The sequence below is a fragment of the Pseudorca crassidens genome, chromosome 3 (assembly GCF_039906515.1).
Source record: "Pseudorca crassidens isolate mPseCra1 chromosome 3, mPseCra1.hap1, whole genome shotgun sequence".
Lineage (NCBI taxonomy): Eukaryota > Metazoa > Chordata > Mammalia > Artiodactyla > Delphinidae > Pseudorca > Pseudorca crassidens.
Window position 1 is genome coordinate 167,385,087 of NC_090298.1, and position 12,356 is coordinate 167,397,442.

At 56.1% G+C, this 12,356-nt stretch overlaps 1 protein-coding gene across 2 annotated transcripts; it reads left to right on the forward strand.

Moving 5' to 3' along the window:
* The first annotated feature begins 376 nt into the window (after positions 1-376).
* On the forward strand, positions 377-6,946 carry GPR108 (G protein-coupled receptor 108). Of its 2 annotated transcripts, none has more exons than XM_067734016.1 (18): positions 377-535; positions 1,242-1,361; positions 2,171-2,221; positions 2,451-2,533; positions 3,355-3,479; positions 3,596-3,657; positions 3,744-3,812; positions 3,909-4,013; positions 4,224-4,357; positions 4,466-4,541; positions 5,010-5,083; positions 5,173-5,290; positions 5,377-5,507; positions 5,593-5,636; positions 5,888-5,937; positions 6,126-6,209; positions 6,312-6,445; positions 6,629-6,946. In XM_067734016.1, exons 1-18 carry the CDS (start codon positions 416-418, stop codon positions 6,699-6,701), a joined length of 1,653 nt encoding a protein of 550 aa, XP_067590117.1. In that variant the 5' UTR covers positions 377-415; the 3' UTR covers positions 6,702-6,946. The 2 variants fall into 2 exon arrangements, with proteins under 2 accessions (XP_067590117.1, XP_067590118.1); XM_067734017.1 differs by having other exon boundaries at positions 6,312-6,439.
* The last annotated feature ends 5,410 nt before the right edge of the window (positions 6,947-12,356 follow it).

Sequence of the window (12,356 nt, forward strand, 5' to 3'; positions counted from 1 at the left end):
GGACGTCCGTCCTTAGGGATACTGGGAAGTGTAGTTTATTGAACGTCCCCTTGAGCTGTTTCTGGGTAATGTAGTTCTGAACGGGTCTGTCAGTTAAGAGTGGATGGAGGAATTCCCCTTTAGGGGCCGGATATCAGATCCATCACAATTGGTTGGATGGACTGTTTATCAGAGTACATCCGGGGACAATCTTTCTAGTGATTGGTGAGCGTGGAGGCGGGGTTAAGCGATATCAGCACTTCCATTCGGGGCTCGGGCTGTCCATTTGGTGTCGTACAGGGTGCGGGCTCGAGAGGAGGCGATTACTGATTGGTTGAGTGGGCTGAAAAAAGCTGAAGGGTCGGCCCCCACCGTGCGGCGATTGGCGGGCTTGAGGGCGTCAGAGGCGGTGTCGGGGGAGGCGTTGGCTTCAGAGATGGCCGTGAGCGAGAGGAGGGGGCTCGCCCGCGGGAGCCCCGCGGAGTGGGGGAAGCGGCTACTTCTGCTGCTGCTGTTAGGCGGTTGCTCTGGGCGCATCCACCGGCTGACGCTGACGGTGAGTCCCGCCGCGCGGCGGTCTGGGGTGTGGGTCGCAGCTTTGGCCCGGAAAAGCCCCTGGCTTGGAGTGGTTTCGTCCGGATGGAGCGGTCCGGCGCCCCCCGCTTCCAGGTCCGGAGTGGTCTCGTCCGAGGAGCCCCCTCGGTCCTCCTGTTGGAGTTGCCTGGCCCGCCGCGCTGTAGTCGTGCCCCGCCCACCGGGGGGGGGGTTCATCTCCGGAGACGGCGGACTCTGAGTCCTCTAAATTCTTGGGATTGCTTTGGGGACGCTAGGGACCCTTGACGCCACCCAGGGAAGTCCCTGGGGGTTCTAGAATAGGGTCCTCTGGGTACTCACTGGGTTCTTGGGGGCTCAGTTGGAATCTAAACATTTTCCGGGAGGTGAGGGCCAGGCACCCCAAGATGCGTAACTCTGCTCTCCGGGTGATGCTTACCCAATAGGGAGACTTCCAGGTATCCCAGACTTTCGAATCCTGGACTCTCCGAACAGTGGCCAGAGGATCCGGAGCCAGCCTGTCCCTGCCTGGGATTAAGGTTATGGCCTCCAGAGCTGGCCCTCTCAACCTCTCCCGTCACCCTTTGGACCTGTCCTAAATATAGAGATACCCAGAGGGGCCCGAAGCCCTTGGGGGAACCTCATGCTAGAGCCCTGGGGCTGGGCTGGTGGGAAGTCTGAGGTGCCTCTGCCTTCTTGGTCTCTGGCAGGGGGAGAAGCGAGCAGACATCCAGCTGAACAGCTTTGGCTTCTACACCAACGGCTCTCTGGAGGTGGACCTGAGCCTCCTGCGGCTGGGCCTCCAGGAGACAGATGAGAAAGCCCCATTGGTGAGGGGCTTTGAGGAGTTTGCTGGAGGAGGGAGAGGTGCACAAGTTTCTGAGCTCCGCCCCCCTCCCCCCGCCCCAATTCTGGATTCACATCCTAGCTCTGCCTCTCACCCATATGATCTTGGGCAAGTCCCTTGATCTCTCTGAGCCTGTTTCCTCATGTGTAACTTGGGAATAATAATTTCTCATGCAGTACGTGCCAGGCACTGAGCTGGGGGGAGGGGAGCCTACCAGTGAACAAGACAGCCCCAGTTCCTGCAGTCGAAATGAGAAGTTAGTGTTTATTGAACGCCCGCTGGGTACCAGGTACCATGCAAATCTATTTCCATGAGTCTGTTCTGTCATAGCCACCTCTCAGGGATGCTGTGAAAATATTACACCTGTAAAGCCAATTTTACAGGTGTTTACACAGACTCAGGGGCATGTGGCTTACTCAGAGTCCAAGAGCCTGGATGTATATCCAAGTGTGTTGGCTTCCAGAGCCCAAGGCAGGGAGCCATGAACATTCTATTTAATTTATTTTTTACATCAACATTTTAAATGGGGGGAAACAGGGTGGGTAGGTCGAGGACCAGCGAAGGTCTCCCTGAGGAAGTGACATCCCAGTCAAGGGGCAAGGATGGTTAGGAGTTAAAGGAAGAGGGTTGGGGGGCTGGGGGCAGATGGGAAAAGTCAGTGAAGTGAGTGAACACGGAATCTCACGCTTAGTAGGCTTTGAGGAAATTCGAGGTTACGTTACTATTGCCACTGATAGAGGTGGCTTGGAGGTCCCTGCTGGTGTCCCTCACATCATCTCTTTGTCTTGCCAGGTGGGGTTCAGTCTGACCCGTATTCGATCTGGCAGTGTTCCTTCCTATTCAGTGAGTGGAGGGGGCAGAGGTGGAGGGGGGGAGGGGGGGAGTGTGGAGGGGCAGGGGTGGTGGAAGGGCAGGATGGTCTGTCAGCATCTGGAACCCAAAGATCCCTGTCCTTTCCCAGAGGGGGGAGCAGGGAGAGACCCTCCCTTGCCCGGGGGGATGGGGAGGAAGGCAGAGTGAGGCTGGACCAGTGGGAGGGGGTGACGAAGGCTCCCTGCTGCCCACTCTCCAGAGCCGGGACCCTCACGACTGTCCTCTCCGGAAAAACAGTAGCAACCTTCTGGCTGTCTTCCTCATCAACACCAAGGATCTGCAGTGAGTTGGAGGGCTGGCGGCTCCCCTAGAGAGCCGTCATTGGGGTTTCCCTGGTTGTGCTTCCCACATGAGCTGATCAGGTGGAATCAGAACCAGCCAGAAAGAACCGTGACTCCTTTGGAGAAAGCCACTCGCTTTTTTTTTTTTGGCCGCACCACGTGGCTTGTGGGATCTTGGTTCCCAGACCAGGGATTGAACCCGGGCCCTCGGCAGTGAAAGCACCGAATCATAACCACTGGGCCACCAGGGAATTCCTGTCACTCGCTTTTTAATTTTGCCTTCAAGCCTTCTGATTATGGGAGGGAGAGAGGGGAGGAGTGCCCAGGCAGTATTCGGGTCTCAAGGCAGAAGACCCAACACAGAGGGGTGTTGTGAGAATTAATACAAGTCATTTGTGCGTGTAGGATGCACCCTGTGCGCCAGGCAGCATCCTGGGATCTCTACAGGTGTTAACTCATTGACTGCTCAGACTGTTATTATTCCCATTCTAAAGATGAAAACACTGAGGCTGAAAACTGGGATTTGAACCCAGGGTCCAAAGATACTCTGTTGCCTCTCTGTATGTACAGCATTTTCTTTTTAAATAGTGTGTACTTCAGTAGAATGAGTGACTTAATGTCACAGGAAGTGACAACTAATCCTCGGTACAGGCAGCTCAGGGATGCAGCAGCCATCTTGATGGGTGGTGGCCAAATGCTGCAACTTGGGGACCACTGATGGAGCCCGACGCTGAGCCCCAGAGGGCCCGAGGGGCCACTGAGTCCCTCAGCAGAGCAGGTGTGCCTGACCCCAGCCTTCAGCCTCCCAGCCTCATCCCACAGGGTCCAGGTACGAAAGTATGGGGAACAGAAGAAGCTGTTCATCTCTGCCGGGCTCCTCCCCGAAGCGCCCTCCGAACCAGAGCTCCCGAAGTCAGAGCACAGGGTCAACCCCAAGGTGGATGGCGGTGAGTCAGGGTGGCCATGCGGGCATGGAGGGGCGGGTGGGCAGGGCCGCTCCACACGTCCTGCCCATCATTCTGCTGTCTGTCTATCTCTAAAGTCACCTGCTTGCCCCTGGCAGGGACCACTACTGCACCCGACAAGGCCAAGTTGAAACCCACAGGGTCACAAGCCGACCAGCAGGTATGGGGAAGCCAGGGCAGGAGGGAGGAAGCCCCGCCCCCAGGGGGGGCCGGCTGATGCTCCATGGAGGTCCTCTGTCCCCTCAGGGCATTGGTGGAAAGGACCAGGACCTGGTGTTGGGCCTGGGCCATCTCAACAACTCCTACAATTTCAGTGTGAGTGTCCGGGGGTGCCTGCAGCCCCTCCCCTCCACAGAGCGGGGACCACCCACGCTGAGGCCTCCTCTCCCCTCTGTCTGCCCCACCTCCCAGTTCCACGTGGTGATCGGCTCGAGGGCCGAGGAAGGCCAGTACAACCTCAACTTCCACAACTGCTACAACTCGGTGCCGGGCCGAGAGCAGCCGTTCGACATCACGGTGAGCAGGGGTGAGGAGGGTGGGCAGCAGGTTCGCGGAGCGCTCACGCCAGGCCAGGTACTCCGTGCCCATTTGGGAGACGGGAAGACTGAGGCTCAGAAACAGGGAGTCGGCCAGGGAGGGAGCGGGAGAGCCGCAGACTCACACTCAGGGCCCCGCAAGTCTGGAGCTAGCGCGCAATCCCCCTGCCCACCGCTGTCCCCTCCCCAGGTAATGATACGGGAGAAGAACCCCGAGGGCTTCCTGTCGGCGGCGGAAATCCCCCTCTTCAAGCTGTACATGGTCATGTCCGCCTGCTTCCTGGCCTCCGGCATCTTCTGGGTGTCCATCCTCTGCAAGAACACGTAATGCCTTTGCCCCTGGGGGTTCCCCACCTCCCCTCATCACACCTTCCCACTCCTACCCCTGACCGATGCCCTCCCACTCTCTTCTGTCCCCGACCCCGCTGCCAGGTACAACGTCTTCAAGATCCACTGGCTCATGGCAGCCCTGGCTTTCACCAAGAGCGTCTCTCTCCTTTTCCACAGTGTGAGAGCCTTGGGCCGGGAGCAGGATGGGGTGGGCTGGGGTGTCAGGGGCCAGGAAAAAGCCCCTACAAGCCACTCCTCAAATCTCTGCAGACCCTGGGCTTGGGAGTTCCATTTGTCCATACATTTGTCCATCCATTTTATCACCGTGGCCGGCTGTGCATCCAGTCCTGTCCAGCTGTCTGTGGGTCCAGCTATGAGTGTCCACCGGGCTGATTGTCTAACTGTCCATCCACCCGACTGTGACCTTCCCTCCATTGTCATGGCTGTGACTGTCCAACCATCTGTCCGGCCGCCGTTCTGGCTGTGACTGTCCCTTTCTCAGTCCATTCACCATCCTGATCGTGACCTTCTGTTCGGTCCACTTCCTGGCCACCCATCCGACAGTGACTGTCGGTGTTCCCAAACCACCACCACCTCCATCCCCCCGTCCATCCGTCTGACTGTCCATCCGTCCATCCACCTCCAGATCAACTACTACTTCATCAACAGCCAGGGCCACCCCATCGAGGGCCTCGCTGTCATGCACTACATCACGCATCTGTGAGTGCCCTTCTCTGCCGGGGGCAGGCGGCGGGCAGGGGAGGGCCGGGCCCCCGAGTCTCAGCACAGCCCCTGCCCGCCTCCGCCAGGCTGAAGGGCGCCCTCCTCTTCATCACCATCGCCTTGATCGGCTCCGGCTGGGCCTTCATCAAGTACATCCTGTCCGACAAGGAGAAGAAGGTCTTCGGGATCGTGATCTCGCTGCAGGTGCACATGGAGGCCCCAGGGTGGGCAGGTGGACATGAGTGCAGGCTGGGCCCACCCACCCCACCCACCCCACCCCCGCCCCGCAGGTCCTGGCCAACGTGGCCTACATTGTCATCGAGTCCCGTGAGGAGGGCACCAGCGACTACGGCGTCTGGAAGGAGATCCTCTTTCTGGTGGACCTCATCTGCTGCGGCGCCATCCTCTTCCCCGTGGTCTGGTGAGGACCCCCACCCGACCCCCTCCCCTGCAGACACGGGTGGAGGCAGTGCTGACTGCCCCCCACGTCACCCACTCGTTCCCAGGTCCATCCGGCATCTCCAGGACACGTCTGGCACTGATGGGAAGGGTGAGCTGTGCCCTCGGCCCTCGGCCCGCTCCTGGTCCCTCTTGCTGACCCCTGGATGCCCCTTCCATCCCCTCTGACTGCCTCTTCCTGCCTTTCCACCCCCTCACCATCCTGGGACATCCCCCTCCACGCTATGCCCCTGAGACACTCACCCAAATGTCCTCCTGTCCACAGCCCTTCTCCACCCTGTCCCCTTCGTCCTGCCCCCCGCCTCCTTCCCTTGACCCCCACTCTCTGTGCCTACCCCTCAGTGGCAGTGAACCTGGCCAAGCTGAAGCTTTTCCGGCATTACTACGTCATGGTAGGAGCCCTGTGCTCACTTGGGAAGTTTGGGAGGGGGAACAGCCAGCCCACTGGCACACCCACCCTAACCCCTCCATCTGCAGTCCCCCGGAGCCCCGCCCCCCGCCCTCTGCCCATAATCCCCAGCCCCCCTCCCCAGGCATCCCCAGTGGTCCCTCAGCCCTGTGCCCACCCGTGTCCCTGCAGGTCATCTGCTACATCTACTTCACACGGATCATCGCCATCCTGCTGCGGGTGGCCGTGCCTTTCCAGTGGCAGTGGCTGTACCAGGTGAGCACTGAGGCCCCAGGTAGGGCGGAGGGTGGCCCAGACAGTGGAGGTGGAGGTGGGGGCGTGTGCCTGACACTCCCACTCTGCCCCCTTGGCCCCCAGCTCTTGGTGGAGGGCTCTACTCTCGCCTTCTTCGTGCTCACGGGCTACAAGTTCCAGCCCACAAGGGATAACCCGTACCTGCAGCTGCCCCAGGAGGACGAGGAGGACGAGGAGGATGTGCAGATGAAGCAAGTGTGAGCCCTCGGGCTGGGGCGGGTGGGGCTTGGGCAGCAAGGGGCCTGGAGGGCGGGGCTGTGGGGCAGGTGGGTGGAGCCTGGGGCGGGGCCAAGAGGCTCTGGGGTAGGTGTGGTGGGCTGAATGGGCGGGGCCTGGCTCCCCTCAGCTCACGGATTATCTCCTTAACTGTCTGCCTGCAGAATGACCGATTCTGGGTTCCGGGAAGGCCTGTCCAAAGTCAACAAAACGACCAGCAGGCGAGAGCTGTTGTGATCATGTCCCTTCCTCGGACACTCCTTCATCCCCCTTCATCCCCCTCTCTTCACACATTCCCTGCTCCGGCTTCTCCCAAAGAGCGTGTGGGGAGGAAGGGGCCAGTGCTCACAAGGCATCCAGCTCCCTGGGACCTGAGTTCCTGGAGCTCATTCAGAAGAAGACAGACAGCCCCCCTCCCTCACAGATGTTGAGCACCCTGTTCCCACTTGCAACTGTACAATAATGACCGATCTGTTTTGCTACTCCAGTTTCTTGCCTTTCTGGGGGTTGAGAACTAATGCAGGGGTTTGAAATTGAGAGATCCGTTGGGGGCACGGGGCGGGGAGAGGTTGCAGTATCCATTGCTTTGCACATTCAATAAATGTTAATTGAGTGACCACTGCGTGCCAGGCCCTGTGCCGGGTCCTGAAGACAGAGCAGTGACCAGGACCCATCCGGTCCCAACACTCAAGGTGTCACCAGATGGTTCCATCACAGGGCCCTGACCCAGCCTGGGGAATCAGAGGTGAGCAGAGAGAGTGGGGAAAGACACAGGCCCAGATGAGGGGACAGCGTGTGCAAAGACTGGAGGGGAGGAAAAAAATGGTGACTGGGTGACTCCTAAGTGGCTCAGGCTGAGTGCTGTATTCTAAGGCTTCTATTCTAAGGCTTCCAGGGTCTTTAACTCTTGAAAAGCTTATGAGGCACAGAAAGGCTATGTAACTTGCCCAAGGTAACACAGCAAACAAGTTGTTAGAAGGCTCAGGACTCAAAAACACCAGCAGTCTGGTTCCAGAGCTGCCCATTCCCACTGCGTGCACTGCCCCTCTGCACCTGGACTCCCTGCCACCAAGCCTCTTGACCTTGCCCCCATTTGCTGTGTGACTGTTAAGTGGTTTAACCTCTCTGTTTCCTTGCATGTAAAATGGAGACCCCATAGAGTTGAGCATCACACATGATAATGGGAGTCTGGCTCAGCACAGTGCCCTGCAACACAGGCTGACCGTTCATGGATTTCTCTGAACCTTGAGGAGTTCAGAGGAGAGATGCACCTGGTCACACACCTGCACACACACCTGTGGGCAGACCGCCACGATGCATTTCTTCCCCCACCCCACTTCACTCTTTAACTAGAACGCTCTGAACCTATTTTGGAGCTCTGAAAAATACTCCTTGGTGGGGACCACAGGCATGGGCCAGGGGGAGGGAATCAGGCTGGGGTCAAGGCTTCCTGCAAGCGGAAATGTGTCTAACTAGGGCCCAGATGAATATATAGCCCAGCCAGACAAAGAAGGAAGTGGGAAGGCATTGCAGACTGAGGAAATTATGCAGCAAGGCAATGCCCAGAATAGCTTGCAAGCGCCACTGCAGGTCTGGCTTGGCCAGTGGGAGGGCAAGAGCAGATGGCAGAAGCCTAAAAGCAGGCAGACACACTTGGGCTTGATTCTGGGGCCCACGGGAGCCAAGGAAGAGTTTAAAGCAGGGCGGGACGTGGTAGTACGGGGATGGCGTTTTATACCACGTGCATGCTGGGGTGGGCAGTAATGGCTCTCCCAAGTTGTCCCCGCCCTAATCCCCAGAGCCTGTGACTATGTTCCCTTACATGACGAGAGGCACTTGGCAGGTGGGATTCAATTAAGGATCTTAGAATGAGGGATGATTCTGGATTATTCGAGTGGGTGCGTTGTCATTACAAGGGTCCTTTTAAGAGGGAGGCGGGGGCTTCCCTGGTGGCGCAGTGGTTGAGAGGCCGCCTGCCGATGCAGGGGACACGGGTTCGTGCCCCAGTCTGGGAAGATCCCACATGCCACGGAGCCTGTGCTCCACAACGGGAGAGGCCACAACAGTGAGAGGCCCGCGTACAGCAAAAAAAAAAAAAAAAAAAAAAGAGGGAGGTGGGAGGGTCAGGATCAGAGAATGAGATGTGATGCTGTAAACAGGCTAGTATGATGTGCTTTGAAGATGGAAGAAGGGGCCACTAGCCAAGGAATGTAGGCAGCCCCTAGAAGCTGGAAAAACCCAGGAACGGATTCTCCCCTAGAGCCTCCAGAAGGAACACAGCCCTACTGACACCTCAGTTTCAGACTTCTGCCCTGCAGAACTGCAGCATACTAAATGTATTGTTTTCCAGTGTTTTTGTTTGTTTGTTTGTTTTTGTTTTTCTTGGCTCAGCGGCCATGGATCACGGGCCCAGCCGCTCCGCGGCATGTGGACCAGGGCACGAACCCGTGTCCCCTGCCTCGGCAGGCGGACTCTCAATCACTGCGCCACCAGGGAAGCCCAATAAATGTCTTGTTTTAAGCCACCAGGGCTGTGATCATCTGTTATAGCAGCAGTCAGGAACTCATACGGTTTAGGAGCACAAACTCTGGAGCCCAGCTGCCGGGTTCAAATCTCAGTTCTTACCAGCTAGAGGATCTTGGGCAAGTGGCCAAAGCCCTCAGTTTCTTTATCTGTAAAACGGGGATAGTAATAGCACCTAAGGCATTTGGAATAAACAAGTTAGATGCATAAAATCGTTAAGATGCTGTAGCTGAGATGTTCACAGTCATTAGCGCATATTCCTGTATCATGCATCATAATTTTATAGAAAGAATGCAAAGGTGTGTTTTAGAAAAAAAAAATGCCCAGTTGCTGTGGACTAGATGACCTGGAAGAGATGAGTTTACAGCAAGGAAGCCGGGGCCTTAGGGATGGAGAGAAAGGATGGGTTGGGAGAGACAGCCTAGGGATCACAGGGCTGCTCACAGGGGATGGATGAGGGAGAGGGAGGAAGCGGGCGGGGGCGGGGGGGGGGGAACTCTGGCTTGGAGGCCCGGAGGGACTGTCACCGAAATAAGACAAGAGAGAAGAGGAGCAGGTGTTAGTAAAAATAAAATTCAAGTACATTGTGCGCTGGCCATGTGCTGGGCACTGGACTCAGCTTGCCTGATGCCACGTGCTGTCACCCCAAGACTCAGAGGGAGGTTCCATGGCTGTGAATGTCTAATTTACAGATGAGGAATCGAGGCTGGGAGAAGGCAGAGCTGCAGTCAAAACCTCTGGCCCGGAATTCCCTGGTGGTCCAGTGGATAGGACTCTGCATTCTCACTGCGGTGTCCTGGGTTCAATCCCTGGTCGGGGAACTAAGATCCCACAAGCCCTGCTGCGCAGCCCAAAAAAAAAAGGGTCCCTGGTGCCCAGGCCTCTGCTATGCTGTGTGAGGTGGTGGAGGGAAGGAGCCAGAGGGCAAGTGGATGGGTTTAATCAGGTCAAGGTTAACCACAAGTTAATGAGTAATGAGTTGGGAAGGGGAAGTCCAGGCTGCTGGTGGGGCTGGGAGCTGGATGGCGGGGGTGGTTGGAAACAGGGCCTGGCTCTGGGTCCTGGAGGAAGATTCCCAGAAAGCAGTACAGCACCCATCCTGGAACCGGCGGGGGTCGTGGGGAGGGGGAGAGGGGGGTCTCTGCTGCTCCCTGGCGTGGCGGCGCCTCTATGGGGAAAGGGTGGGGATGGGGTACATCCGGGAGATAACGGCACTGAGGCAGGTGCAGGGGAGGGGAAGGGGGTACCTGGGCTCCCCCCACCTAGAAATCATGCCCATTTTTCCCTTTATTCTCTCTTTGCACCCCAGCTAGGGTTGCCAGACAAAATACAGATGCCCAGTTAAATTTGAATTTCAGGCAAATAACAAATACTTTGTCAGTATGAGTTTCCTAGAGGGAATTCCCTGGCGGTCCAGTGGTTAGGACTCCGCGTTTCCAGGGCAGGGGGCCTGGGTTCGATCCCTGGTCGGGGAACTAAGATCCTGCAAGCGGAGTGGCACAGCCAAAAAAAAAAAGAGTCTCCTAGATATCCCACTTAGAACCTGCCCAGCAGCCTCACTCTCCCTCCTTCTCTCTCTCCCCTGCTGGCTTATCTTGCCCGCCATCGCCCTCCCAAACTTCTGGGCGCAAATGTCCATTCCCCAGGAAAAAGCCTGGAAGAATTCCTCTGGTTTCCTTCCCTTCCAGGAGACCTTGGTCCATTTTCACCTCCATCCCTCTGGTCAATTCTTGGAGGTCATGGGCAGGACCCTTCCCAGACCTCCACCACCATGGCCATGAGCCTTCTCTCCAAGCCCAGGGCTCCAAGCCATCTGTGTTCCCTTAATTGTCAAAACAGCAGGAACTACCATCAGTCTCATTGCTCAGATGTACTAACAGAGGCTCTGGGGTAGGAGCAGCCAGGCTTGCGGGGAGACCGAGGCCAGCAGGAATGCCTTCTCAAGGTTGTTAAATCACAACCCTGAATGCTTTAAGGATATAATGAAACCAGGAGACTGGGTGGGTATTTTGGTGGGGGGAAAGGGGAGGAAGGTAAATATTGGGGTTTGGGGGAATCCTAGCAGGTGGCCCCCTTCCCAGTTTCAGAAGTGGAACCCCATATCTGGAAAGTAAGCAGGTGTTTGCCTCATCCGCCTCCTCTTCCAAAGAAAGGGTGTCGCAATCAAAGCAGACACAAGCCAGGTTTGTTCTACTGCTCCACGCCACCCCCTACTTGGCGCACGGGGGCATGACCAGGAAAATGGCACGGTTTACAGGAAATCAGAGAGGTCCCCGTTAACCCCTTCAAGGAAGCTTTGGAAAACAGCCCTCCAGGGGTCTGGATCCCCCATCAACACACCATCCCCCTCCGACACCTGACTTCACATCCCCCCTTCCGCCAGATGCCCAACTTAAAATCAAATTAAAATGACACCGAGGCAAAAATACAAAGTTTTGCCAATATGCCCTCAAGGGGAGGCCATGAGGAAATTGGCGATTCTGTGCAGGGCCGGCAAGTATGCAAATCAATATAATTATGGAGGAGAATTTAGCGCTATCTAGCAAGATTACCGTTGCACGCAGGCTTTGATCCAGAATTATCTCTTCTCGTTGCGATAAGAACCCTTTGAAGTTGCTGCTGTTATGACCCTACTTTACAGGAGGAAACTGAGGCTCAGGTGGTTATCAGTAAGTTGCCCAAAGTCTACCACTTAATAATTGTGAGAGCTGGAAATAATGCAAGCTCAAGATTACTCCCTGGAGGGAGTGTGGTTTTGTAACAATAGGAAGTCTGTCTGTCCACCAGTCTGGTTACTTCCACACAATGTAATACTAGGCAGTTGCCTGTAAGAACAAGGAAGCTCTCTGAGCACTGATATTAAACAATGTCTAAGGTATATTGTTTATGAAACAGCAAAAGGCGTAACCCAGGGAGACCAGAAGAAAGAGTGTGCAGAGCTTTGCTGATGTTTGCTTTTAAAACGTGTGAACATTTGTAAACACATAAGATACCTCTGGAAAGAAACACAAGATTTGGTTACATGGTCATGTCTGAGACCCTGACGGCTAGCGATAGGAGCAGGAGGAAGGTTATTTTTAGATGCGGAACCATAGGAGTCTGCAAAAAGTTAAATACATTTTTTAATAATAATAATAATATGCTAAGAGGTTGCTGATGTAACACAAAAGCTAGCCATGGGACTTTCCTCAATTATGACTTTTATAAACCATCACAGCCACTCAGGCCTCTTTTTTTTTTTTTTTTTGGCCACAGCTTGAGGCATGGGGGAATCTCAATTCCCCGACCAGGGCTTGAACCCGTGACCCCTGCAGTGGAAGTGCAGGGTCTTACCCACTGGACCGCCAGGGAAGTTCCACTACTCAGGTT